The sequence below is a fragment of the Macaca mulatta genome, chromosome 12, assembly GCF_049350105.2.
Source record: "Macaca mulatta isolate MMU2019108-1 chromosome 12, T2T-MMU8v2.0, whole genome shotgun sequence".
In the NCBI taxonomy this organism is placed as follows: domain Eukaryota; kingdom Metazoa; phylum Chordata; class Mammalia; order Primates; family Cercopithecidae; genus Macaca; species Macaca mulatta.
In genome coordinates, this window is record NC_133417.1 from 108,667,090 (window position 1) to 108,694,294 (window position 27,205).

The following is a 27,205-nucleotide window of genomic DNA, read 5'->3' on the forward strand; positions in this document are numbered from 1 at the left end:
TTTCTTCCCTCAAGACAGCTGTTCTAATTAAGAACTTTCTAACCCTGTTTTTGCTCCACTCGAACCTGGGGTTTTCTTACCACTTTCCTCCAAATTTAATTGTTACTGTACAGTTTTTTTTGTTTTTTTTTTTAAACACCGAAGATAGATAGGTGTTGACTAAAAATTATTGCAGACTGGTCAGAAGTGAATCTAAAAGACAAACCAGTAGCTAGCCTGTGCTTTGTTGCTGTAAGAGCCTAGATTATAAAAGAATTTTCTAATGATGTATCTGAGGGTAGCAATAGTTTGTCTCCACAATACCCAAAATAATGTTTCAGCTTTTCTCACTTTTCAAGCCCATCTTATTTCCTCTGTACCTTTATTATTTTGGTATCATTAGGTAAGGTGAAGAATAATGTAGAAAACTGAAATACCCAGCTAAAACATTTATGGGTTTCTCGTATTTGTGAATAGGATTGTAGGCGTTAGAGCAGTCTTGTCTCAAAGATGATAGTATCCAGTCTTTTGTTAATGACCCTATTGCTTGGCTCTTTTTGGGTTACTTCGAAATTACACATTTGGTTGGATTTGGGGCATATGCCAATTAAGGGGCATATGCAATGCGTTCTGTTTTCCTGTCAGCCTGTGTACGCTGCTGTTTCTGAAGGCGTAAGTACAGGTGCAGTTTCCACAACCACGTATGATTGATTGATTGATTGACGGTGAACGAAAGGGGAAGGCTTCCATGTTTTTTGCCCTAGTTTGGTACATAATAAAGTGATTGCAAACACATTACACATTTATACATACCTTCACACGGCAGTCCAACACACAATTGTGACTCCAAAGATTTGAAACAAAAGGCATTCCTTTTTGTATTAGTTTGTACCTAGTTCTTTGTTTAAAGAAGAAAAAATCTTTAAAAGCTGTTGTCACTTAATCACCAGTGTATTTAATGGCCAAATTTCCCTAGTTGGTATAAAATACTCTTAAAAGTTAACAAACTGAACATATCAAACTAATTTATTTACCACACTTAATTTCTTCTGTGTATGGCCTATGTTCTGGGTACCCTGATACAAAATGCAAAACCAGGTTCTTAATGGTGCCGATCCACAAACACTCAAAGTCCCCATGTTTAAATGAAATCTATGATTTTTTTTATTAAGGATTTGATAAGCTGACATAGTGAAAACATGTAACTGAAAAACATTTACACTGACTGTACGACTAGTGTGCTAAGCCATTACAATAGTTTACTGACATAACTGGCAAGAGTAACTTGGAAAATAACTTAATCCAGCAGAACAAAAACCTCCTCAGTAGTACTGAATATATCTCTCTCATATATATATCTATATATATATAGCTTTGCACAATCGGAGCAAGGCACATAATGAAATGAGCATACATTTATGCAGAAGAAAGTAGTAACAAAGCTGCAAGAAAAACTGTAACTTCATCTTCACTGAGCTGTGCATAATCCTTTGAATAATAATGTCCTCTACCTGGTACATTATAATGAAGTTCCTTGTCTTTTTCATGCTTTAAAAAAGTATATTTCTACATTGTATCTACTTATGGCAAAGCTCCCACAGCCTAGAAGTTGGTGTGAGCCTTGACTGTTTTTTAAAGAACTGAGGGAGGAGCAATCCCAGTTAAATATAATGTGCAATTCTCCTTCAACAGTAAACAAGGTTTTTACAACACTTAGCACAAGCTAATTTTATCTCAAATGTACATACATCTCTGTAAGAGTTCACTAGTGGCTGATAGTAAAATGAAGCAAAATCATTTGAAACATTCCAGTTAATGCTTATTTTCTAGGAGGGATTATTTACAAGTAGCGAAAAAAAAATGTAGGAGGTGGGGAAATATGAAAAATGGCTGTTTTTGGTATTAGGTTACAATAAATTTAATGAATGGACAGTTCGCAAAATATAAGGGTTTCCCCCCCTTTAGTGCTGCAGACAAGTCTTACTGCCTAAGATGCTGAGGCGTCAGCAATCATGAGCTTGGTATTAGTAGCCGCCATGATAAACACAATCACTTCCCAACTTAACCATCTATAAAATACATAGTGTTCACCATCACCCTGACTCAATTCACTTTTCTAAATGTCTTTGGTAGAAAGCAGCCAGACCCCATGTGGGTAGTGATGTCTCTTGTGAGACACTTTCCATTTCTGCCAAAACTAGAAATACCACCTTCCTTTACTTTCATTAGCACCTCAAAGTTTGCTTGCTGGATTTCTTTAAAAATATTCTGCCAAAAGAGTTGAAGGCACTGGGGGTTTACAGCAAGTATTTTCTCTTTAAAATGGTTTATTATTTCAACAAGCAAAGAGAAAACCAACTGGAGAAATTTTACGGCACTTACCAAGTATGTTTTTCCTTTTTATTTAGCAAGTTTTATTCTACAGCTAAATTTCAGATTTCTTTTACATATAGACCTTGCAAGGGCACGGTAAGAACTGAGCACTTGTTTTGTTTGAGGGATAAAGGTGTAGAAATGTTCTCTTTGAATTTTAAAAGGAATGCCTGTAATCCCAGCACTTTGGGAGGCTGAGGCAGGAAGATCACTTGTGGCCAGGAGTTTGACACCAGCCTGGGCAACACAGTGAGACCCCCGTCTCTACCAAAACAAAAAAAAACAAAACAACAACAAAAAAAACAAACCTTAAGAGATAATAGTTATCTAATTCTTTTATACTTGCATTTCTCTTTGGATCAAATCTCAACTTTGTGAGAGGTCATATATTCCTACAGGGTTAGGAGTACCCTGCATAATTTATACAAATGTAAAGTGTATATTAAAAAAAATCAAAGTGCCAAAAGGTACTTGCAATCTAAAGGGTTTTTTCCCCCTAGAAACAGTCACCCTCTCATCAAGTGTATGACCCAATTATACCTATTTTATGAAAATCAAGTCATCACACCGATAACCATACAGGATCATATGGGTTTAATTGGTCTAAACTTGAGTGGGATTAAATCAGTTATAATTAGTTAGCTCTGTAGGTATATGAAAAACTTTTGGTAATGTACAAAAATAGGAATGGGTTTTTTATCTGTTTAAAATCGCTTCTGTGTTTATAACAAAATTACTTTTAGCTGAGGAACAAAGGTGACAGAGTTCTGTCGGTGGCTGATAGTCATAGCAGGCCAATCCACACCATTACCTGAAATATTTTTCAGGCTAATTTATAACTTTATGGATTTCCTTGATACAAGTTTATTAGTAGTTGTATTCTCCCAGAATAGCAGCAAATAAAGCTTGAATTAGATGTACAGCTCCTAATAACCTTGACCTCAGAGTTGTCACTTGGTTGGAATTATTATGATCCCCCCAATTTAAATTTTCTGGAGAAACTCAGCATTGTTTTCAGTGACAAGAAAACATACATGGGAAGGGGACCCAAGAGAGTTCACCAAGATAGTTCACAGCCCTTTGCAGGGTGTGCCTTTGGTGGTGGGAGCACCTTGATTTTACAGGACTATGAAACACCATGTCTACTTCGTTTGAAATTTTCTGATAAAAATAGTCTTCTGTAACTTAAGATTCCACATTCTTTTTCATTTAAAAAGTCCCAGAAATTTATCCAATTTACAACTAAGGTGGGTATCTGTAAAAACCTTAAGAACAGTGACTCTTCCCAAGAGATTTATAGCATCTAAAGTGGGTGGAGTGGGGGAAGAAAAAAAAAAAAAAGGTATTTGAGCAGTAAAAGTCAAGCTGGTAAAATCCAATACAGAATATCTAATAAACCTGAAGTTATTTTACTGAGAATAGATTATGCTGTCCTACAGCATTGGTGCCAAAACTTTAAGCATAGAGTGATTCTATTTTGAAATTATCTATAGTAGAAATTAAGAGTGTCCCTAATTAAGCAAGTCACTACCTGTAATAAGCACCTGTTTGCACTGCCCTCGGCAGCAGGATGAGTTAATTCATGCTGTTCACTTTTCAGTACAGTCAAGTCAACTGCACAGACTTGAAGCAGCCAAGCTGGGTGAGAGCTGCAGAGCCGAGGGCAATGAAAGAAGGCACAGTACTAGTGTCATCCGGCAGTAGATGCTTTCCATGAATACTCCAGAGAAAAAGAGCTACAGAAATACAGTTGAGGAAAAGCTACATCCTGACAAAAATCCAAATTAAAGAAAACCCACTAGGGAGTAAAACATCAGAAGTATAAAGTATCACTTTACTGGTTTTTTAAATTCAGTTCATACATGAGGTTAAAACATTTTTAACAGCCATTTCTGTCTGTGAAGGAATGTCAAGGGAAATGGCCTGTTGGGAGACAAGCCACTGGATTGGGGTTAAAATGACAGTCTCCTCCTCTAGCCTTACCCTCTTCCTGGCATCATTAGTGTTCAAAAGGATGTCTGCTCTTCCAGGAAGACACACCAGAAGCATCTGTTCAGGATGGCTATCATCAGGATTGATACAAGCAAGAAATTCCAAGAAATCCTGCACTGAAAACACAAAGGCTGTTGTTTCAGGGCTCAAGTCATGGGTGAAAAAAAGTTGGGGGGTTATGTTTTTTCCCCCTCAAGGAAAATTGAAGTTGCCTACTTTCTCATAAGAAAATCACCACAATAAAACTCAAAACCCCAGGGATGAATACTCTGATAATTGGATTCATATTAACTCTAACCCACAAATATGGGTGACCCTCAAAGTATAAAACTTCTCAGGTAGCAGACTATGAGAAACTCATTCATGAATCACAGTGGAGCTTGGCAATCTACTCAAACATTACCCAAATTTCTGTGCATGCTTAAATTAACGATGCAGATGTGTTAAAGCTCACTTCATAAACATCAAACATACAACTTGGTGAACAATTTGAAATGCCTAAAAATTAACGGTGTATATTCTTACTGCTCCATAGAGATGCAGCAGTGGAGAGGTGCCGCTCATTCTGTTTATGATGCGGTTTTCGTGGAGTGTGGGTTATGCGAGACCTTGAGTATACTGTACTCATTAAGCACTTTTGCTCATTCTAGAATTATTGACCGTCTCTTCCCCACTTTACTGGCATTTTTTCCTTGTGGGACAATGTCAACTGATTTCTGCAGTTTGCATTGGTAATCATTAACAATAGGCACAGACTTTGATTACAAGATGTGCTCCCTTTATAAGAGGTGGGATGGCCCATTTTTATTCTCGTTTGGGAGCCACTCTAAGATTGTGTTTCATTCCTAATGGTCCAATTTATCATAAGTTGATGAGACAGTACATATTTCTCTCATGAACCAAGGAAAATTCACAGAAAAAAAAGCATATAGAAGTATATAGTGTGTCATTAGAGCAGTGACTCCATGTTATACCAGACTGCACATGCATAATACGTAATGTCAGTTACTGGACTTGGACGTCCCACTCCATCAGAACACCTGGTAACCTGAACTAATCACAACCAGGATGCAGTCAGCAAGGGTCCTGGTGGCCCCAGTAGCTATAAATGATATTGTCTTCCCTCTCCATGGTAGTGCCATACTTAATGAGTTTTTTGTATTACCTATTATAACCCATATACAACCGGATTAATGACACTTGCACAGGGGCCAGTTTTGTTCTCTCATCACCCTTCCCTTCTATAGAGCAATGCTCAAAAACTGCATTTTAGAAAATGATTTTGTTTTTCATACTGATGCACCATATTGGGGCACAGGATGTGTATATTTCATATACCAATTTACAGATACGTAATAACATCTACCTAAAGCACATATTTTAAGAAGGTAACTGGTGACCCAAAGACATACTGGGACAGAACATTACAGAGATAACTGTGTTGTCCATCCTCTTAAAATCAATCAAAGTGAGGATCATGAAGCCAAGTTGATAAAGCTTCATAAAACAGTACTAGAAAGGAACTCTCCAGAATTACAGCACTAATTATCCATGTATTGTAGGCAAAGAGCTTACCTGTCAGCACATCCCAAATGTGGATCACTGCAGCAGTACTGCAGCTAGAACGGCTGAGTTAGTTACACCATGTATTTACTTTATGCATAACCACATACAGAGATGTCTGTGAACATTTCCCCATCCTGCACTAGTTACCCGTTCTATGAAGCTGAGAGATTTTCCTGATTTAAAGTGCCCCTTTATGTATAGCAATGAAGTGTCAGTCAAGCAATTCTAACTTCAGCCAACTGGGGAAAAAACAAACACAAAAGCCTTATAGATATACCACACATTCTGGTGATTTTTCTCAACCAGAAATAGCACATTCTACATCTATTTCTTAGTTATATAATACACAACATGCACGAATAGGCTACACATGGACAGACACTTACAAATACCTTCTAAGTAAGTGATTAGAAGTTTTTGGTCCAATCCACATGATATAGAAATCTTAAGAGACAACACACATCCCCTTCTATGCCTCTTCCACCCAAAATACAGAACACCCATTTTCAGATTAGGAGAGAAAAGGAATAAATAGAATAACTCTCAGCTCTCTCTATATATACACATACACATACATATATGTATACATATATACACACATACACCGTATAGCTGTGTGTACACACACGCATACACATATAGCTGGACACTACCTGAATAACATCATACCAGGAGGCTCTGAACACCTGAATTCACAGATGATCAGGTGAGCTGATTGTAGAAGTGATTACAGATATCATGAAAATAAAGTCCTATGGTGGCTACCAGTCTCTGGAGAGCTTGGTGTTCTGGTCTCTCTTTGGGGGAGCAGGAGGGGGTCCTCTCCGCAATGTTGCATAGCCTGATATATGACTGCCTCCGTAACCAGCCTTCTGTTGATCAGACAGCAGTTCCGGGGGTGGTGGAGGCAATGCCATATCATCCATGGTGGCTGTTGGTTCTGCTCTGGACATGCGGGAGGAGGAGAGCGAGCCATGCCGAGTGATGGACTTTCGTTGCAGTGTCCTGTTGAGGTCAGCCAGGAATCCAGGCTGGACGCTAAGGCTGGATTTGGGAGAGGTGGGCACTTGTGGCACAACTGTGGCCATTGTTGGCTGCTCAGAAATCTCTGCTTGAGTGAGGCGGGTGCTGTCATTCCGTTTGGGTCGTGTGGGTGGAGGGGCCTTCTTCACTGACATTTTAGACCATGGTTGTGGTTGAGGATTAACGACTGCCACTTTTGGAGAGGCGTTTCCCGAGAATACTGCTGGAATCTCAATGGGGGGCAGAGGAAGCTCTGTTTCAGGTGGAGGGGGTGGAAAATCAGAATCAGATGGAGGAGAAGGAAATTCCACCATGGAGTCCTTTCCACGCCCACTCAGAACAGGGGCTTTTGCTGACACACACCCTTGCTGGAGAACTCCAGGAAGGTTGACTCCAGAAAGATTGAGTTTTCCAGGCTTGGGGGGTGCTGCAGGAGGTGGCAGGGTCTCCTTGCTGGGAGACCCTGATTCTGCTGGCGGTGTAAACTTGCTGACTAGACTGTCCACCGAGGGTCTCTTGGGCTCCGGGTGCTCTGCACCGCTGCTGGATTTAATGCTGGAGTTGCGCTGGGGGGTTGGGGGTGGTTTCTTTCCCCCAGGGCTGGATGTCTTACTGGTCTTTTTGCCTGGAGATCCACTTTTGTCAGGGGTAGGAGAAGCTGTGGGTGGAGGTGGTGGTGGTGGTGGGGCTGGGACAGGCGATGGGGGTGGAGGAGGAAACACCAGGCTGCTTTCAGGAGGGGGAGGGGGGAAGTCCGGAGAAGGGACTGGGATGGAGCTGGGCTGCCACTTGGGCTTTGCTTTTACTGCAGGAGGGGACTGTGGAGCTACATTTGCTGGGACAGGCTTTAAGGGCTGAGATTCCATGGCGGGGGGAGTTGGAGGGGGTGGAAACTGGCTGGCTATCTGCTTCACAACTGAGGGCACCGGTGACAGTGGAGAGGGAGGGGGTTTTGCACAGAAGCTCTGTTGCTTGGGTAATGTTGGTGGGGGTACTGGAACAGGAGGGGTAGGGGGAGAGGGTGGAATGTAAGAAACAGGGAAAGCTGGCTGCTTTTTTGCTGGGGGTACTGGAGGAGTAGGTGTGGGTGGTGCAGCTTGTGTCACAACAGGTGCCACAGTCTTGGTGCTGGTTGGTGGGGGTATGGTCACAAGAGGTTTTGGGGGGGCTTGAGGAGGGAGGGGTGCAGGGATAGGAGGAGGTGGGGGGGGTGCTGGGGGAGCCACCTGAGTAATATGCTGAACTTGATGGATCTTCAGTGGAGGAGGCGGGGCACTGAACTGTGGAAGGGATGGGGTACACGGTGCAGGCTTTAGCTGGGCCATGGCAGAGCCTGGGGTTGGGGGTGGAGGAGGGGGAGGGGGTGGTGGAACAACTCCATTGGGGGGTACCAGGATCTGAGGCTTCACTGACTGTGGCTGCATCACTGGGGGTGTTGGCAGTTTAAACAGGGCCCCTGAATGCTGAGACGCATTCTGTAGCCGTGTTATTGTGCTGTACTTGACGAACATTGGGGCTGCTGAGCCTGCAGAAGGTGCGGATTGGCTGGGCAGCGGGGGAGGAGGGGGTGGTGGAGGAGGTGGGGGAGGAGGAGGTGGGGGTGGCGGAGGAGGTAGAGGTGGTGAAGGCTGTGAAGCAGTGTAGGGGGTGACTATCTTAGGTTGCGGGGATAAAGGGGGCACAAGTGAAGTGTAGGGCCGATTCATAGACTCCATTCTGGCCTAAAAGGAGTATAAAAAGGGAGTGGGAGAGAGAAAAACACAACAAAACAGTTACAGAGGTAAGCTTTGATTGTGTAAAACTAAAAAGCAGGGAGTCTGGGACATGCATGAAGAGGATGCAGAATTTGGTGGTGATCATAAAGATGGACAATGTCAGGAAGGCTAAAATCTGATTCTGCAGGCAAGAAGGAAACAGAAAACTTGTTTTACCCCACAGTAAAATAGCTAGACCACCTAACAATCTAGGAAAAATGTCCGGTTGCAAAAGCTGTTTGAATGGTGACAGGATGCATGACTTCTGACCTTGGCTGTTTGACTTTGACACAGCCTGCCCTAAATGGAACCCCGTGTGGCGGTCCTCTGAGCACTGGACTTGCAAGGGGAGATGTGATGGCTCCAGTTCACCTTTCAGTCCATGACTGCATCCACATCAAGCAGATGCTATAACTGGGTTTAGGAGGGCTTCCTGGTGGAATGAGGATGGCTTTTTGATGCTAGTAAGCTGACACAGGAGAGTATGAGAATGTTGAGCAGGCGTGCACAGTCACACGGGAATGAATAAGCTTGACACACACACTCGTGTTCGTGTGAGACACTTGCATCCAACATGCACAGAAGTCCAGCAATGCAGGTAAAGGGGGGACATTCTTTACATTTGTTTTACTGGAAAATACATAAAGAAATGCTTTGTAAACATTACAGCAAAAGACTGTAAAAATATCATACAGAAGAAGCCAGAAGAAATTAAGAGGAAGCTCTGAAAGGCTAGAATAAAGAAAATGTATCAAGAAATGGAAGCTAGCATTTGCCAGCAACCAACCCATCTGGGTAGCTGAAATGATCACATCTGGTAGTTTATTTCATGGAGCTAATCATGCACGATGGTGGTTCAGGTAGTACTTTGAAAAGAGGAAAGGGAGGACCCTTGTTTTAAAAACTTTACATACATCTTTTAGGCTCTTTGAACCAACTTGGAGGATCCAAGATAAACCATTTGTTTTCAATTATGAATGACATCGAGAATGCATGGGTTAGTGAACTAGAAGGCTCATTATAGGGCTGAATTCTAATGGCCAGCAGGACACTCACATGTTTCTTTTAAAATTACACAAAAAGAAAGTATTAGTCTGTGAGACTGGGTTACAGGTGTCACCGAGGTTAATGTGTTTCCAGAGAACAACCCCTGACCTTAACTTGACCCTGTCTTGGCTGCTTCAGGGGCGCAGGCCTTAGCTGTGCTGGCCTTCTCATCTGGCACCTGAGACTGAGGTAACAGGAGAAGAAACACAGAGTGATCAAGCCTTAAATCATGACTGATGACAGCAGGGTTCCTACTCTTCTGAAACTCTGTGCAATGGTGGACTTTGCTGCTTAATCACAGAACATTTTGGGTCTGTGATTTTGTTTTCCTTGGCCTTACACATAACTAGGTTCTATAACTTAAAATGCACACGGAGCTCACCGTTAGTAATTTGGTAAGGCAAAGGGGTTTTTCTTTGGCCATCTGAATTGTGTAAACCAACCTCTCTAGTACATTTTTAGAGCTCCATCCAAATTGATTAAATGGGGGAAGGGAGAGAGAATTATTGCTTAAAAGTTTGGGTCTCTAATAAGGGAGTTAAATTCAGTGTTTTGAGAATTTAGATCGTTAGAACCAACTCTCAAATGTTCATTTGTGAAGGAAAGGGCTTCAGCCCCACATGGTGCTACTAAGGCCTTCTCTACCCTGAGGGAGCCCAGTTAGTGAACCACATATGCAAATGAAGGAATAAAAGGAAAAATGTCCATTTATTCTCATTCATGAATGTACCTGTATAAGTGACTCAGACCAAAAGCACCCCCCACCAAAAAATTAAATAAATAAAAACAATTATTAATAAAAATAAAATAGTCAAGCCCAGGGTGCCACTGGTTCCTCAATGATGGAGTGGCCTCTCGCATATTGAAATGGTGCCTACAGCCAGGACACATCCCTGCCTACACAACTACAGAGGATGTCTGATAGAAGGCCATGATGTCTTTAAAATGAACTAAAGAACCTCTCTATTTTTCTAATTTATAGCCTTGCAATAACTATACTCATCCTTCAGTCTCACTGAACAATCTATTATGCAAGGCTCAGGAATCCAAAATTTTAAGGGAACTGATTTTAATTTAGTCTTCCACATAAAGTATAATTTGAAAAAATTTATCAATGCCCAAAGAAGTGGCAAAATTATTAAAAAAAACAAACAAAAAAAAGGTAAGGAATGAGTCTGAATAAATTAACCAATAAAGAAATAACTGGACTGAATATGGTGGCTCATGCCTGTAATCCCAGCACTTTGGAAAGCCGAGGCGGGAGGATCACTTGAGGCCAGGAGTTCGAGACCAGCCCAGGCAAAATAGCCAGACCTTGCCTCTACCAAAAAAATAAAAAACTAGCCCGGCATGGTGGCGTGCACCTGTAGTCCCAACTACTCAGGCAACTACTCGGGAGGCTGAGGTGAGCAAGGAGGCTGAGGTGGGAGGATCATTTGAGCCCAGGAGGCTTAAATGAGCTCTGATAATACCACTACATTCCAGCCTGGGGAAAGGCGAGGGAGAGGAAGGGAGGGGGAGAAGGAAGGAAAGGAAGGGAAAGAAGGGAGAGAAGGAATGGAAGGAAGGGGAGGAAGGGAGGGAAGTGAGGGGAGGAAGGAAAGGAGGGAAGGAACGAAGAGAAAAAAGAAGAAAAAAAAAAAGGGGGCTGGACACAGTGGCTCACGCCTGTAATCCCAGCACTTTTGGGAAGCTGAGGCAGGCAGATCACAAAGTCAAGAGATGGAGACCATCCTGGCCAACACGGTGAAACCGTCTCTACTAAAAATACAAAAATTAGCCGGGCGTGGTGGCGTGTGCCTACAATCCCAGCTACACGGGAGGCTGAGGCAGGAGGATCGCTTCAGGCCCAGAGGCGAAGCCTGCAGTGAGCTTCGATCGCGCCAAGGCCCTCCAGCCTGGCCACAGAGCCAGACTCCGTCCAAAAAAAAAGAGAGAGACAGAAAAGAAGAGAGACAACTGTAAACAGTTTCTCTAGAATTTAGGGCATTCGCAATAGATGGTGTTTTGCCATCCAAACTGCTTAAGGGTGGAAAGGAAGAAATTGTTATTTCTTAAAAATCTGAGCCACTGATAAAATAATTAAACTGCTTTTTTTTTTTTTTTAAGATTTTAAGTCATTACAGCCAATTTGTAAATATTCGTTTCCAAGGGGAAGTCAAATCAACAGGTCTCTCTGAACCGTCTTTACCCGTTACAATTAGGAAAACTGAAAATTAATAAAGGAGACCGAAATAAGGCCAAATAAGATCCCTAATAAAGACATAAAAGAATTAACAATTTAAACCCAACAGAAAACCACGGAATTTTCTATGTAAATTAAAACGAGGTTGTTACCTTGCTGGACTCTTCCAACTGAGTGCCTCGTTTCCAGGCTTCAGAGAATATGGAGCTCACGATGCTCTGCGAACGGACGTGTCCTGCTGGCTGGGTGTCAGAAACTCCACTATCAGACTGATTGGAGTGATTTGACTGAGACTCTGTTTAAAATAGTTTTTAAAACATAAGATTAAAAGAGTCAGTATTCTGACAGTATTAATATATATGTCTAGTTAGATCTTTTACACAAGGTCAGGTGCTGTGTAGAACAGTACCAAGTTATTTTACTCGTTTCATCATAAACACAGCCAGTATCTTCTAGAAAACTTTCCTTACCTTGGAATTAATAGGAAATCTCAGATTAGTTTTAAATACTTCACCATGAGAGACTGATAATTATAATAAATGATTCACATAACATTATTGGTATCCTGACACCCAGTCTTTCATGAAATCAACTCTAAACAATAAAAGAATTAATGAACCATCAGTACAGGAGTCTCTCAGTCATGTCTGTGCTACACTGAGAATCAGTTTTTTTAATACCCCTGCCCTAAGGTCACCCCAGAATTGTAACTTAGGAATTCGGATCTATACACAATGATTATTTCCTTTTTTCTAGCAATGATCAATACTTAGAATTTGACCCTCCAGTGGGAAGTGTGTTTCCTAGGGATTTAGGTATTGGCCCCATAGGGTGGCAGCTGTGCTGTATCTTGGCCTCTCAGCAAGGCACAAAAAAAGTCTTGAAAGGAGTGGGGCCTGGTAGGAATGGCTATGTGTCTCTCTGCTGCCTAAATGAGGCTGAGGTGTGAGGATCATTTGAGCCCAGGAGGCTTAAGTGAGCTATGATAGTACCACTGCATTCCAGCCTGGGTGATGGGAGGGGAAGGGGAAAAGGAAGGGGAAAGGGAAAGGGAAAGGGAAGGGGAAGGGGAAGGGGAAGGGGAAGGGAAGGCTGAGGGACTAGCAAAATTGTTTCAATGGACTTCAGAGCAGGTAATGTAACCATGTGAACGCACCTAACTTGATGCCTGGTATCTAAAGGAAACTCAAATGTTAAAGCTGATCCCATCCAATCACTGTGATGGGTGGATATCATTAGAATGTCATATTAAGCACTTCAGCCAGGGTAGTCAAAGATAAGAGCCACAAATAAACCCTAAACCCAAACTCCTCTGGAGACATTTAAGATAATGTCCTCAGGGCAAAAATACAATGCAACATAAAATAAAACCTACTGTATTTTCTTCTTGATCACCCAATAGCTGAGTCATTTTTAAAAAGTTAAAACTTCACTAGCCTCATTTATCATCCCTTTTTAACATCTGCCTAATACTTTACACAAAGTGTATGAATGCTGCCGGAGCAGGAAAAGGCACTATACCTAAACTACTTCATAAAATAATGTGTTAAAGCACTTAAGTGCTAGGTAATTTTTTAAAAAAATACTCATCTTTTCTCAATCTTCTATCCTTTAATTTCCTTTTCTAAAATCCTACTTGCTACCTACTTTTTACTTTGTCCTTCCTAACCCATGTTCTGAAAGGGTTTTTTGGTTTTGTTTTCCATTTTAATAAACATTTTTTTAGAATAGTTTCAGATATCTACATATTAGATATTTGAATATTAGAATAATTTTAGCACAGAATTCCTACATACCTGGCATCCAGTTTACCCATTTAGCAATATGTTTGGTTTTAAAGAAATTCTCCTTGGGGAAAAAAATGTCCTCTTTTAATTTTATTCCCTTTACCCCATTATTAACATGTTACATTACTATGCTACATTTGTCACAACTAAGGAAATGCCCTGCTACTATTAACTACGCTCCAAACTTTATTCGGATTTCACTATTTCTCCCTATGTCCCTTTTCTGATCCAGGACACCACACTACAGTTAATCATCCAGTCTCCTGTAACAGCTTCTCAGAATTTCCTGTTTTTGATGACTTCAATAGTTTTGAGGAATAGTGGTCAGGTATCTTGTAGACTCTCTCTCAGTTTTGGTTTGTCTGATGCTTTTTCTCTGGATTAGTCTGAGTTTATGGAACTTGGGGAGGAAGATCATAGAGGAAAAAAGCCATTCTCACACACTATGTCAAAGGTAGCTATAACCAATATGACTTATTACTGATATTGACCTTGATCATGTGGTTGCAGCAGTGTTTGTCAGGTTTCTCCACTGTGAAGTTACCCCTAATCCCCGCTCCATGATCGTTGGAAGCAAGGCACTAAGCACGGCCCACACTTGAGGACTGAAGAGGTAAGCTCCACTTCCTTCAGAACAAAGTGTCTTCATAAATCATTTAGAAATCTACACAGGACAGTTGTCTCCTCTTCCCCATTTATTTATTCAGTGATTTATTTACATCAGTATAAACTCATGGATATTTATGTCCATGGGTTACAATCCTATAACTACATTTATTATCATATTGCTCAAACTGTTCCAGCTTTGACCTTTGGAGCTCTTTCAGACTGGCTCCTCTAGGTATCCCTTTGACATATTCTCATCTTGTTTTTTGTGAGACAGCATCTTGTTCTGTTGCCCAAGCTGGAGCACAATGGTGTGATTATACCTCACTAGTCTTGAACTTCTGGGCTCAAGCAATCCTCCTGCCTCAGCTTCCTGAGTTGCTGGGACTATGTGTAGTACCAAGTCTGGCTAATTAAAAAAAAAAAAAAAGTTCTAGAGATGGGGTCTTGCTGTGCTGCCCAGGCTGGTTTAGAACTCCTGGGCTCAAGTGATCCCTTCACTTAGGCCTCCCAAAGCCTTGGCATTACAGGCATGAGCCACTGTGCCTGGCCCCACTGTCGTTTTTTAAGCATTCCCTTACTTTCTGGCATTATAATATGCTCCAGGCTCATCCTATATATATTCACTGCTGCAGCCCTATAATTAGCCATTTCTCTGACAGCCCTGGTTTCTTTTTTTTTTTTGGAAGAATGGTATTAGAAACCATGATCTATTTAAGCAGCATCCTTGACCAAAATTTAATAAAACAAAAAAACAAAAAGAAACCTCTATGATCTAGGGACTGGATATTCTCATGTTCCTGGGCTATCACTGCTTCTGTCCCTCTCAGTGGACAGAACTAGGAAATGTATGTGTATATACACATTCTAAATTTATTTTTACTTGAGATGAAATAGAGTCATACAGCTTTTAAATATACTACTACTTAAAGTTATTATTTCTTTCATCACATCCAATGCAAAAATTTAAAAATTCTGCTTTTAGATGACATGGATCTCATTCATGAAACATTTTCAATTGAAAGATTTATCTTAAGATGTGATCATAGCACACCTTAAAGGATATAGGAATCTGAAGGAGTACGGCTTCTTCATGGATTCTGAGTACAAAGATTTTTTCCAAGTAATGTTTTATCCCAAATTATGCAGTAACAGTGGTTTTCTAGCAGTATGTGTGTTTTGAATAAATTACATAAATATAAATAAAACTGGTTTTAAAAGTCTATATACTGATTTTTCATGTCAGATACATTTGTGAACTAGCCCATGATACTGTGCCCTCTAACAATTTTTAAAAAGGCATCTATTGATTATAATTTAGGAATTAAGTATGGCTCCGGCTTTTAAGAATCAAGTTGAAATTTCCAAGTCTACTATCAGTCTCTACAAAAACCTTCATATTAATCACAAAATAGTGCTTTGAAGCATTTTGAACTACCTGGGATGCTGGAAGAACTGGATCCTGATTTAATGCTGGAGCTGGATAAGGAGGTCCAATCACAGGTTGACTCTGTCCTCTTCAAGGCTTCTTGGTAGTTCATATAGAGCTGCTTCCCATACTAAAGCGAAGACAGGAAATGGTGACATCTAAACTTCACTGAGTATGATACAGAACGACAAGGTAAAATGGGGGACATACTGCTGTTTACTGATTGATGGTCTGTATTAAAATTAATACCTATGATACTTCAAAAATTCTTCTAATACCATAAATTATAATCTATTCTGATTTCTCCCTCATTTTTAGAGGGACAGCAAGAAGTCAACACTTGATTCTGTTCATTATAAACATTAATGTTTTTTCACCCCAAATTCTTGATCCAAGGGCAGCTTTTCAGCAGTCTTCAGGATACTGCTCCAAATGTGGTTGGTAAATGATCATTACTTAAAAGTAATTTAATTTTTCCAAAACTTACTTTGCTTAGGCTAAACTCCACTATTTAAGAATCATATAATGCATTCTCCAAACCCAAATTAAATCACTTTGATACTACACAAGCTTTTACCAGCAGTATTATTCCAAGTATACCAAATGTTAAAAGTTTATCCCTATAAATAAGGAAAAAAGACAACATTTAAAACTTGAAACTTAGGCCTGAAAAAACTAGGCGCTGGCAAATCCATGAACATCAAAGTCAGAATAACTGTCATGACAACGAAACTGTATCATCAAACACCTCATGATTCCATCATCAAATCAAAAGGAAACATGCCTTTGCAATGCGGATCCCATTGACCCACTGATGCAGTGTCCTCACATCATCACAACAAAGGTATTTGATATATTGAGATTTCTTCTGGATTTGTGGATGCTGCAAGAATGAAGACAAAATCCAACTAAGTCCCTTGGAGAACTAAAGAAAAACAAACTTTATCAAAGCTTCAACATATCCTGACAAGTTACAGGCCATTAGAGTAATGGCCAATACAGTTACGCTTCTCATATGGCCATAAGGCCAAATAAAATAGCCCATAAGAAATTTTACAAAGTAAACGAGAAAGAAACTTCTGCGAAATGTTAGGTCAAGATGTCCAAGTTAAAACAGATCTTCACATCTTGGGAAATTCTCAAACATTCCTTCTACATTTCAAAGAAACAAAGTTCATCAAGGTTAACCAAGTCCATAGAATTCTCCATCTATAAAATTATGAAAAGGAAGAGAATGTTTAATTTCATTTTCAACCCACTGAAATTATGAGTGCAGAAGACTCCAAATCAGACAGGGACTTTGACAAAGCTTCAGTGTCTAGAGGTGAGGTGAATTACTGGGCTGGGTACACCAAGCCTATGGCACAGCACCTGGGACAAGAGTCTACAGTCACACCTGTCACAGGTGAGTACAGCCCTGTAGGCCCCACTCTCTACCAAACTGCAGGGCTGCAGCACGTGCCTCCAGGGGACATGTAGATGTCAACAGCATAATCACATTTAGTTTTCACAACCCACTGTACTTTTCAGTTGAGGCTTGGATCAGAGGTGACTGACTTAACCTTGGCTACAAAATCCAGGTGTTAGGAATATGTTTAAGGAATTCTAACACCACTGAGGCTCAATCACCAGGTCCTTGGAAAGAAAAGCCCTAAATCACACTTGTTCTGAATGTAATGACTTAGGATTACCACATCTCTTTTCAACTGTTATGAAAACCAAAAAAACTAATGGCTATAATTTGCCTGGAAAAAAATTTAAATTCATGTTCACTTTTAACGAAGAAAAAGGCCAGGCACGGTGGCTCACACCTGTAATCCCAGCACTTTGGGAGGCCGAGGCGGGTGAATCACAGGGTCAGGAGTTTGAGACCAGCCTGACCAACATGGTGAAACCCTGTCTCTATTAAAAATACAAAAATTAGTCAGACGTGGTAGCGCATGCCTGTAATCCCAGCTACTCAGGAGGCTGAGGCAGGAGAATCGCTTGAACCCAGGAGGCAGAGATTGCAGTGAGCCAAGATTGTGCCACTGCACTCCAGCCTGGGTAACAGAGCCAGACTTCGTCTCCAAAAAAAACAAAGAAAGAAAAAAAGCTTTAAAAGAATTTAGTTTTCCAAAATTCCCCGATTATATTCATTGGTTGCGATAATCTCAATATCAATAAGCTCAATAAAACAAGCAATTTAAAGACGTTTTCAATGCATCAAGAATAGATGGCCACCAATAGAAGTTATATGTATCTGCATTGTTAAAGATCAATCACTTTGGTCTACAATGAGGAAAAAAAAGTAAACCCATTAATTCTATTCTTTGTTTTTCAGAGCTCAGCTCCTGTAACATTTAATACCAAAACCAATTTTCTTGTTGAAGGTTATAGTCAGTTTTAAACAATACACCCTCAACAATAAGAGGTCAGCAAAATCATACCTAACAGTCTTCCCTCCTGATAATATAGGCCCTCTCTTGGAATACGCTCCTTGTCCATGGTAAATTACATTATAATAAACCATAATAGTGATCTTGAAAAAGTAAAGGAGGGCAGACAGAGAAGTATGTATTCTTCTATAAAAGGAGGAAGGAGGATTTTACCTCATTCATTCAACAGATACTTATTGAGAACTATTTGCCAGGTGCTTCAAGTAGGTTTAGTGATGAGCAAAACAGAAGCTGTAGTTTGTGCAGAAGATAAAATAGGCCAACTGAAAAGAGCTTTGTTAGTGTTGCCAGTGAGGGCTTAAGAGACTGTTCTGCTTCATGGAGGCACTGCCTGCAGGGCAAGGTTCAGAGATCTCTGCAAGCTGCTTTAGGTGGCTGGCAGCTGTATCACTACCCCCTCCCTTAATGGTGATTTGCAAACTTGACTGCATGGTTGTTCAACTGTAGCAGAAGCCTGAGTGTGCATGTGTGCTTCTATGCGTTCTGCACAAAAATAGGGTTTATTATTATTATTTTTTTTAATCAAAACAACATCTGGGAAAATCAAAGAGAAATTATCCTCCACCCTGTTCTCCTCATCTCTCTAACCTGGGAATACAGATAATAACCTGAAGAGTACTATGGTATAACTATGAGTCTTTTTAAGCCAAGTATCAGATTACTTGCTAGTTTAAAATTCCTTTTAGAACCTCAAAAAAAATTTTCATCCTCTCACATAATAAAGGCATTCATTACTTTCCTTATGGTCATCCAGGCTCTGTACAAGTACCTCTGCAGATTGTCTGTTCTGCTAATACATTATTTCATTAAAAGTGGCATTTATTGCACCCTTGCTATGTACTAGACACTATGTAAAATATTTCACATACTTAATATTTTTCACTAAATACTCACAAAACCCCTCTGAGTTACGTATTATCTCCATGTTGCAAGAAGAAAGCAAGGCACACAGTAAGGTTAAAACAGCACTCAAAATTGCTTCCGATTAAGTGAAAAGTAGTACTAGAATCTGAACGCATGCAATCTCATCCCAGAGTGCATGCTTTTAACTACTATTTCATACTACTGCCTTATTAAAATGTGCCTCCTTTGAATCTGCTACCTCTGCTCCTTTTTCCCCCACAATATTATGCTGTCATTTTAAAAATTACACCAGGGTTAAGAGGAAGTCTGGAGGAGACATTCATTGCTAAAAACCGGAAGTTCAGGCCAGGCATGGTGGCTCAAGCCTGTGATCCCAGCACTTTGGGAGGCCGAGACGGGCGGATCACGAGGTCAGGAGATCGAGACCATCCTGGCTAACATGGTGAAACCCCGTCTCTAATAAAAAACACAAAAAACTAGCCGGGCGAGGTGGCGGGCACCTGTAGTCCCAGCTACTCAGGAGGCTGAGGCAGGAGAATGGCGTAAACCCGGGAGGCAGAGCTTGCAGTGAGCTGAGATCCGGCCACTGCACCCCAGCCTGGGCGACAGAGCTAGACTCCGTCTCAAAAAAAACAAAACAAAACAAAACAAAACAAAACAAAAAACACACCAGAAGTTCAACATTTAGATTCTTAAAAGAGTCCAGAGAACATATAATTAAATTGCTCCCAAAACAGATGAATACCTATTAAGAAAGAAAGGTCAACATTTCATTTTTTAAATGACACTGACGGGTTGGGTGCAGGCCCCTATGGCTGTCTCCTCCTCCCCACTTCTTTCCTGGCAGAGCCTTACCTCTCACCTATATCCCACAGGGTGTGAATTCTGACTGCTGTAAGCCAACCATAGTAGTTTTATTCCCTTGTCAGTGATTGGCTTGTCAGCAGAAAATGTACTCTGGGCCAGTAACTCTCAAAAGGGGTGGTTGAGTAACTTTTGTGAAATAGTTCCTTCCTCTTATAAAAGACAAATACAGGGAGCAATAATCCCTCTTCTGCTCGCTGGATTTTGCTGAGCCTACATGTGATGCATAGAACTGCAGCAGCCATCTTGTGACTGTGAGGTGAGTCAGCCCAAGAATAAGCTGGTATGTGGAAGTAGAACAAGAAAAGATGGAAAGCATTTGAGTTCTCACTGACAACGTTGAGCCACTGAAATAACCAACCAACTCTTACTGTTTTCATGTTATGAGATCCCCCAATAACTTTATTTTATGTGGATTATGTCTACTGATATTGAAGGAGTTAAAAATGTACCACCCTGGCATATTAAGTTAAAAGACACTTGAAAAACAGCAGGTACAGAAGATCACTCTGACCTTCATGCTATTTCTTAAAAGCCTTAGAAGATGAAATTACCATGCGAAAGATGCCTTCCCAATACTAGAAAGCGACAATATCTTTCTCCTCAGGGATGAGAAGTTGAAACCAACAGAATTCTGTACAGACCTTGTTAAAATAACTTGTATCTTTAAGGCTTCACGTATAATTTAGTTGCTTCTTCACAAATTATTCTTTGTCCAATCCAGTATACAAGTAATTATGCTTTTCTTCTGTTGATCTCTTATGTCAACTTAATTCGTGTGCCCAGCCAGGACCCTAAGAGGATGGAAGTGAAGTTTTTCCACCCCAGCAATACTTACATTAGAAATTAAAACTAAGAAAAAATTAAACTACAAGAATACACAGCTGCCAGGCCAGGCACAGTGGCTCACGCCTGTAATCCCAGCACTTCAGCAGACTGAGGTAGGCGGATCACTTGAGGTCCGGAGTTCAAGACCAGCTTGACCAACATGGCAAAACCCCATCTCTCCTAAAAATACAAAAATTAACTGGGTGTAGTGGCATGTGGCTGTAGTCCCAGCTACTCGGGGAGCTGAGGCATGAGAATTGCTTGAACCCGGGAGGCACAGGTTGCAGTGAGCCGAGATCACGTCAGCCAGGGAGACAGAGTGAGACTGTCTCAAAAATAAATAAATAAAAAAGAATAGACAAACACACATTACACTAGCGTGAAGATACCATCACATGTCATATAACCTTTTAGAAAACTCTACTATACATGTGTAAGAGAATGAAAGTTCAAGAGGCAAGTAACATCTTAGCATTATTAAATAATTTTAACATCATGGTCTTAGGGACTGACTCTTAGGAGACTGTAGACATCATTTTGAAAACTCCTGAATTAAGCTACTTTGCACTGACTTTTAAAAAAGTATTTGCACCTAAAGGTACCTAAAATGATTCAGTGGTGTTCCCCAAAAACACAATTATTTAATAAAAGGTTGCCATTTTGGCCGGGAGCAGGGGCTCTGCCTGTAACCCTACCACTCTGGGAAGCCTAGGCAGGCGGATCACTTGAGGCCAGGAGTCTGTGATTAGCCTAGGCAACATGGCTAAACCCTGTCTCTACAAAAAAACACAAAAATTAGCTGGGTGTGGTGGCATGCGCCTGCAGTCCCAGCTACTTGGGAGACTGAGCTGGGAAGATCGCTGGAGCCTGAAAAGTCAAGGCTACAGTGAGCGGTGATTGTGCCACTCCACTCCAGCCTGGGTGACAGAGCAAGACTCTGCCTCAAAAAAAAAAAAAAAAAAAAAAAAAAAAAAAAGGTTGCCATTACAATGTACTGAACTTTATCAAAGCAATCAAAACTCCAAAATCCTAAAATCCTAAAACTCCTAAACTAATGGCCATCACCAAACTAAAGTGACAATTCTGAGAAAAGTGAAACTAAACACGACGATATCAACATGTAGACCTAAGTAGTTACCAAGGAATTACAAAGATGGAGCCAAAGAAAAAAAAAAATTATCTCCATAATTTTCTTGAATTTTTGTATGTCGTTTTTATCAGTGTTCTAATAGATCACTGTAAATTTGCTTAAAATGTCAGTTCTTCTCAAAAGTACAGATATAATCATTGTAAGAAGTACAAAAGCTTGAATAAAGAAGAAAAAAAACTTCCTAAAAACAGCTCAGGTCGCAATACATGCATGGGCTATCATGACTATAGTTGAGGGAAAAAAAGAGACAAAAATTATTTCTGGACCAGTTGACAGCCAGTCTGATTTGAACTTGGACACAATGCCCTCTGATGGTTTGCTGAGTAAGTACAGGAAAAGAACTAAAGCACATTTATGACCTCTATTTGGCTCTGTTCTAAGTTTCCCTAAAATAAGCCTAGTGTTAAATGATAATCTCAAATTTATAATCAAACACATTTTATAGCTCACAACTCAAAACTTACAACCTAATATTCACTCCTTACCTAGAGATAACTGGTTCAGGGTCTGCTATGATATAGCACGTGCTTCTTTTCCTTACCACACTTCACCATTCCTTTTTAAACTTTGAGAATAAAGCAAAAACAGTATAATTGATGGTATCTCAACAATTCTAAAATGTCCAATAACCTGTTCTATGTCTAACATCAATTAAAATTCCTAAAAAGAGATATGTATTTACCTTCAGCACCAGACAATAGTCTGTAGGTGCTTTGTATTTGTTCCGATAGTCCTGGCCATAATAAACGTTGACATGATCCAGCTGGAGAAAGCACACCAGATCCCGAGAGACCTAAGATAAAAATACCAAAAAGATAAAATTAATAATGCACAAACAAGCAAATATACCTGGTTAACAGTTTCTAGGTGAGAATCAAAACTGCTTTTGCTAATACTAAATAGAAATTATTGCTATTTTACACAAGACAATGAGATGCTCCATTAATGTTTCTTCTTTAATCATCAATGTAACAAAAAAAGCAGCCCCTTTTACTTCCTGTTTTGTCATTCACAATGAACACTAACTTGTTAAGGAGTGTTGGCATTTTAAAGATACTATTAATATAGTCTAGTACATTAAAAACAATATTGTATAATAGAGCTCTCTGGAAAGAACAAGAAAATATCATGTCGTTCGGTGCCTGTAATGCATATGTCAAGTACAGTGATTCGCAACTCGTTGGGGGAGGTTTTCACCAGTTAAATAGGGGCAACAGTATATGTTCATAGGACTGTCGTGAAGACTAGATGAGATAATACTGTAAAAAAGTTTAAAACAGTCCTGATGCCAATAAACACCAAAGTGATAGCTACAGCAGGGTGGCCCTTAGCAGAAGCATATTACCCAAACAAGATGAAAAAGTCTGTAATCCCAGAGAGCGGTGCTGTTCTTCCCAAACAAAAATAAACAAAACTACTCCAGAACTGAGTCCCCAAAAAACAACTAATAAAACTATGATTACAAATTTGGTAAAGAGAACTGAGATAGGCTCAACTAGTGACCAGAGAAGTAAGAACTTTCAGGTTTCTTCTTCTTTATAATAGATTAATAAAGCAATATTCTATGTCTTCCATGAATTCAAACAAATCATAGCCTGGGTTCACCTTGTCAGCATACTCAATACAAATTAAAAGCAATTAGCATAATGAGGAAGTTCAAATTCCAACAGAAGGGACACACCTTTGCTTTTCCTTTGGGGACATAGTAGATACCAGATGCTCGCAACAGAAAATAACGCTTTTTCCAGGACTTCTTGCCATCATCCTTCAACCAAAGGACTCCTTCAATTTCTGGTACAGTTACAGAACTTCCACAAAAACATTCCTAAAAGAACAAGATTATTTGGAAAGACTTATGATCGTTGGATTCTCAGAACAAAGTTGTGTTTACTCCTGTGAAATGCATGACAGTTATTAAACCAAAATGGTTTTATATTAAAACCAAGCTGCTAATTTAACCTCAATTAGAACTTTCCGGCCAGGTGCGGTGGCTCATGCCTGTAATCCCAGCACTTTGGGAAGCCGAAGCAGGTGGATCACTTGAAGTCAGGAGTTTGAGACCAGCCTGGCCAACATAGTGAAACCACATCTCTACTTAAATAAATAAATAATAAAAAATAAGCCGGGAATGGTGGCGCGAGCCTGTAGTCCCAGTTACGTGGGCAGCTGAGGCACGAAAATTGCTTGAACCTGGGAGGCAGAAGTTGCAGTGAGCTGAGATCACATCACTGCACTCCAGCCTCGGCAACAGAGCAAGACTGTCTCAAAACAAAAACAAAAACAAAACCACTTTCTATTCTAAAGACAACACGAGTTTGGAACTACTATGGCAATCCTAAAATGTTTACTAAATAAAAATGCCAGTCATAAATGTGATACTGAATTTTTACCTACAAACTTTTACCTAAAACACATTAGTGTTTCGGAGAAAAACTAAGTTGACGCATTAACTGAGTTGCATATAACAGTAGCTAAATACCTTTGTAAACAGCATAGTTACACTAAATTTAATAAAACTGTCAGGGCAAACCAAGCATTAGACTTTATTTTTTCTCCACATTTAGATTAGCTGTCAAACTAAACAGGAATATATTTTAAAAGAATGCAACATGCTAAGTGTATGATTAAACTTTAAGAATTTAAAAACTATCCATTTATGTGACTAAGACAAAGAGGGCATTTGTTTAAAAAATACTTAATACTAGGATGAAAGAACTATAAACACTTAAAATGCTAAGTTCTAAACACTATGCTTTGATAAAAATCTAATATTAAAGAAATCAATCATGTATTTGTGAAAGAAAAGAGAAATCCTCAGAGAACACTAATATAGGACATTTGGGCCTAAATTAATTTCTCCTCAAAGTACAGAAAAATTAGGAATTATAAGGCAGATTTTTACTTAACTGTAGCTTGTATCACTATGAAAACTGAATGCCGATCTTCACTTCCTGATTGCCTTGCTGGTAAGTAAAGGTTTATTCAGGTTTTCAAGTATACTAACTTATTTGATTTTAGTTCTTTAAAATCAGCCAAAAATTCAATTACATTTTTCCAAGAAAGAATGACCATGATTTTTTAAATTATTTGAATTATTTAAGGATAAAGCTGGAAATATTTTGTGAACAGCTAATTATATTCAAATTTCTCTCTGAGTAAACAGATCAAAACAGCAAAACCACATCCTTCACTGACCAGCCATCTCTTCCACTTGGCAGCCCCTAAAAGCTCATTACTCTTAGACCATTAGAATATGGCTTGGCAAAATAATAGTTTTTAAAAGGGTCTTCAGTGGCCTAACACGTTCAACACAGTTGAACTCTCTCCCTCATACTATCAAAGAATACACAGTCTTCTTTAGTTAAAATTGTAACTACAAATATAGAACCCTGACATACTTGACTTCAAAAAGGATTTTTATTTTATTTTATTTTATTTTATTTTTTATTTTAGACAGAGTCTCACTCTGTTGCCAGGCTGGAATGCAGTGGCGCGATCTCGGCTCACTGCAACCTCTGCGTCGTGGGTTCAAGCAATTCTCTGCCTCAGCCTCCTGAGTAGCTGGGATTACAGGCACCCACTACCATGCCCGGCTAATTTTTGTATTTTTTAGTAGACAGGGTTTCACCATCTTGACCAGGCTGGTCTTGAACTCCTGACCTTGTGATTCACCCGCCTCGGCCTCCTGAAGTGTTGGGATTACAGGTGTGAGCCACCACACCTGGCCTAATATTTTAATTTTTCAATGTACAAGAAAATGGGGGGTGTCATACCTCCAACAGGACTTCTTTGTTTCTATCTGCCATCTCAGCTGTTTCCTTTTTCCCCAAAAGATAATTCTGGAAAAACAAATACATGGAAGGGATAGGTGGGGGAGAAAAAAAGAAGGTTAAAGCATAAATCCATTCTGTTATTCCCTTGGCACAGGTGTATGTTTTCTTCTAGAGAAATAGCAACTCTAATTTCTGTTGGTATAGAGTAGAATAAACTTTGAAAAGTTACCTGTATGTGGGCATCATCACTAAAATGCTTAACACCAGTCTCCTCCTTGCCTGGCCACTTGTCATAAACTGTCCTCACCCAGACTGTGAGGTGATATTACATTCAACAGCTGGCAAATGTGTTTTGGGATATCTAATGAAAGCTACAGTTAAAGGATCTGAAAGGTTTAGAAATATACTGATCTAGGTGCAGAAAATTTATGTTCTGGCTTTTTAAGAAGAAATCCCTGGCCGGGCGCGGTGGCTCACGCCTGTAATCCCAGCACTTTGGGAGGCCGAGGCGGGCGGATCACAAGGTCAGGAGATCGAGACCACGGTGAAACCCCGTCTCTACTAAAAATACAAAAAATTAGCCGGGCGCGGTTGTGGGCGCCTGTAGTCCCAGCTACTCGGGAGGCTGAGGCAGGAGAATGGCGTGAACCCGGGAGGCGGAGCTTGCAGTGAGCCGAGATCGCGCCACTGCACTCCAGCCTGGGTGACAGAGCGAGACTCCGTCTCAAAAAAAAAAAAAAAAAAAAAAAAAAAGAAGAAATCCCAAATTCTCTGGGACTCATTTATTAATAATCTCATTTACTTGACTCAACTAAAAATCTGAATTCTAGCTAGGCACGATGGTTCACACCTGTAATCCCAGCACTTTGGGAGGCCAAGGCGGGCAGATCACGAGGTCAGAAGTTCGAGACCAGCCTGACCAACATGGTGAAACCCCGTCTCTACTAAAAACACAAAATTAGCCAGATGTGGCGGCATGCACCTTTAGTCCCAGCTACTCAGGAGGCTGAGGCAAGAGAATCGCTTGGAGGAGGAGGTTGCAGTGAGCCAAGATCATACCACTGACTCCAGCCTGGGTAATAATGCGAGACTCCATCTCAAAAAAACAAACAAAAACAAAAAGCAAACAAACAAAAAAACTGAATTCTACTCATTAGTACAGTCATCCCTTGTTGTCCATAGGAGATTGATTCTAGGACCTCCCCTGTATACCAAAATCTGCTGATGCTTAAGTCTCTTATAAAAATGGGGTCACATCTGCATATAACCTATGCAAATTCTCCCTTGTACTAGAAATAATCTCTAGATTACTTATAATAACTAATACAATGCCTACATATCACTTAATTTGCATGAATTCAATGCAGTATTCAACACGTGGCTTATTCAAGTTTTGTTTTTTGGAACCTGAATTATTTTTCTGAATATTTTAGATCTGCAGTTGGGTGAATCCACAGATGCAGAACCCATGGATATAGAGGGGTGACTGTAATTATTATTATTATTATTATTATTTTTTGAGACGGAGTCTCAGTCTGTCACCCAGG

At 40.1% G+C, this 27,205-nt stretch overlaps 1 protein-coding gene across 13 annotated transcripts in view; it reads right to left on the reverse strand.

Annotated features, from left to right (window-relative positions):
- Window positions 1-27,205, reverse strand: part of RAPH1 (Ras association (RalGDS/AF-6) and pleckstrin homology domains 1) — a 129,711-nt gene that overhangs the window by 20,858 nt on the left and 81,648 nt on the right. For 9 of the 13 annotated variants that reach the window (XM_077957399.1, XM_015110749.3, XM_015110748.3 and 6 more), the window contains 7 exons: window positions 25,659-25,724; window positions 23,567-23,710; window positions 22,568-22,678; window positions 16,526-16,624; window positions 15,751-15,871; window positions 12,072-12,214; window positions 1,120-8,654 (listed from right to left, as the gene is read on the reverse strand). In XM_077957399.1, the coding sequence (XP_077813525.1) occupies window positions 6,672-8,654; window positions 12,072-12,214; window positions 15,751-15,871; window positions 16,526-16,624; window positions 22,568-22,678; window positions 23,567-23,710; window positions 25,659-25,724 (2,667 nt within the window). In that variant the 3' untranslated portion in view covers window positions 1,120-6,671. Of the gene's footprint in view, window positions 1-1,119; window positions 8,655-9,286; window positions 9,919-12,071; window positions 12,215-15,750; window positions 15,872-16,525; window positions 16,625-22,567; window positions 22,679-23,566; window positions 23,711-25,658; window positions 25,725-27,205 lie in introns of those variants that run through there. The other 4 variants (XM_077957406.1, XM_077957405.1, XM_015110751.3 and 1 more) reach the window with 3 other exon arrangements.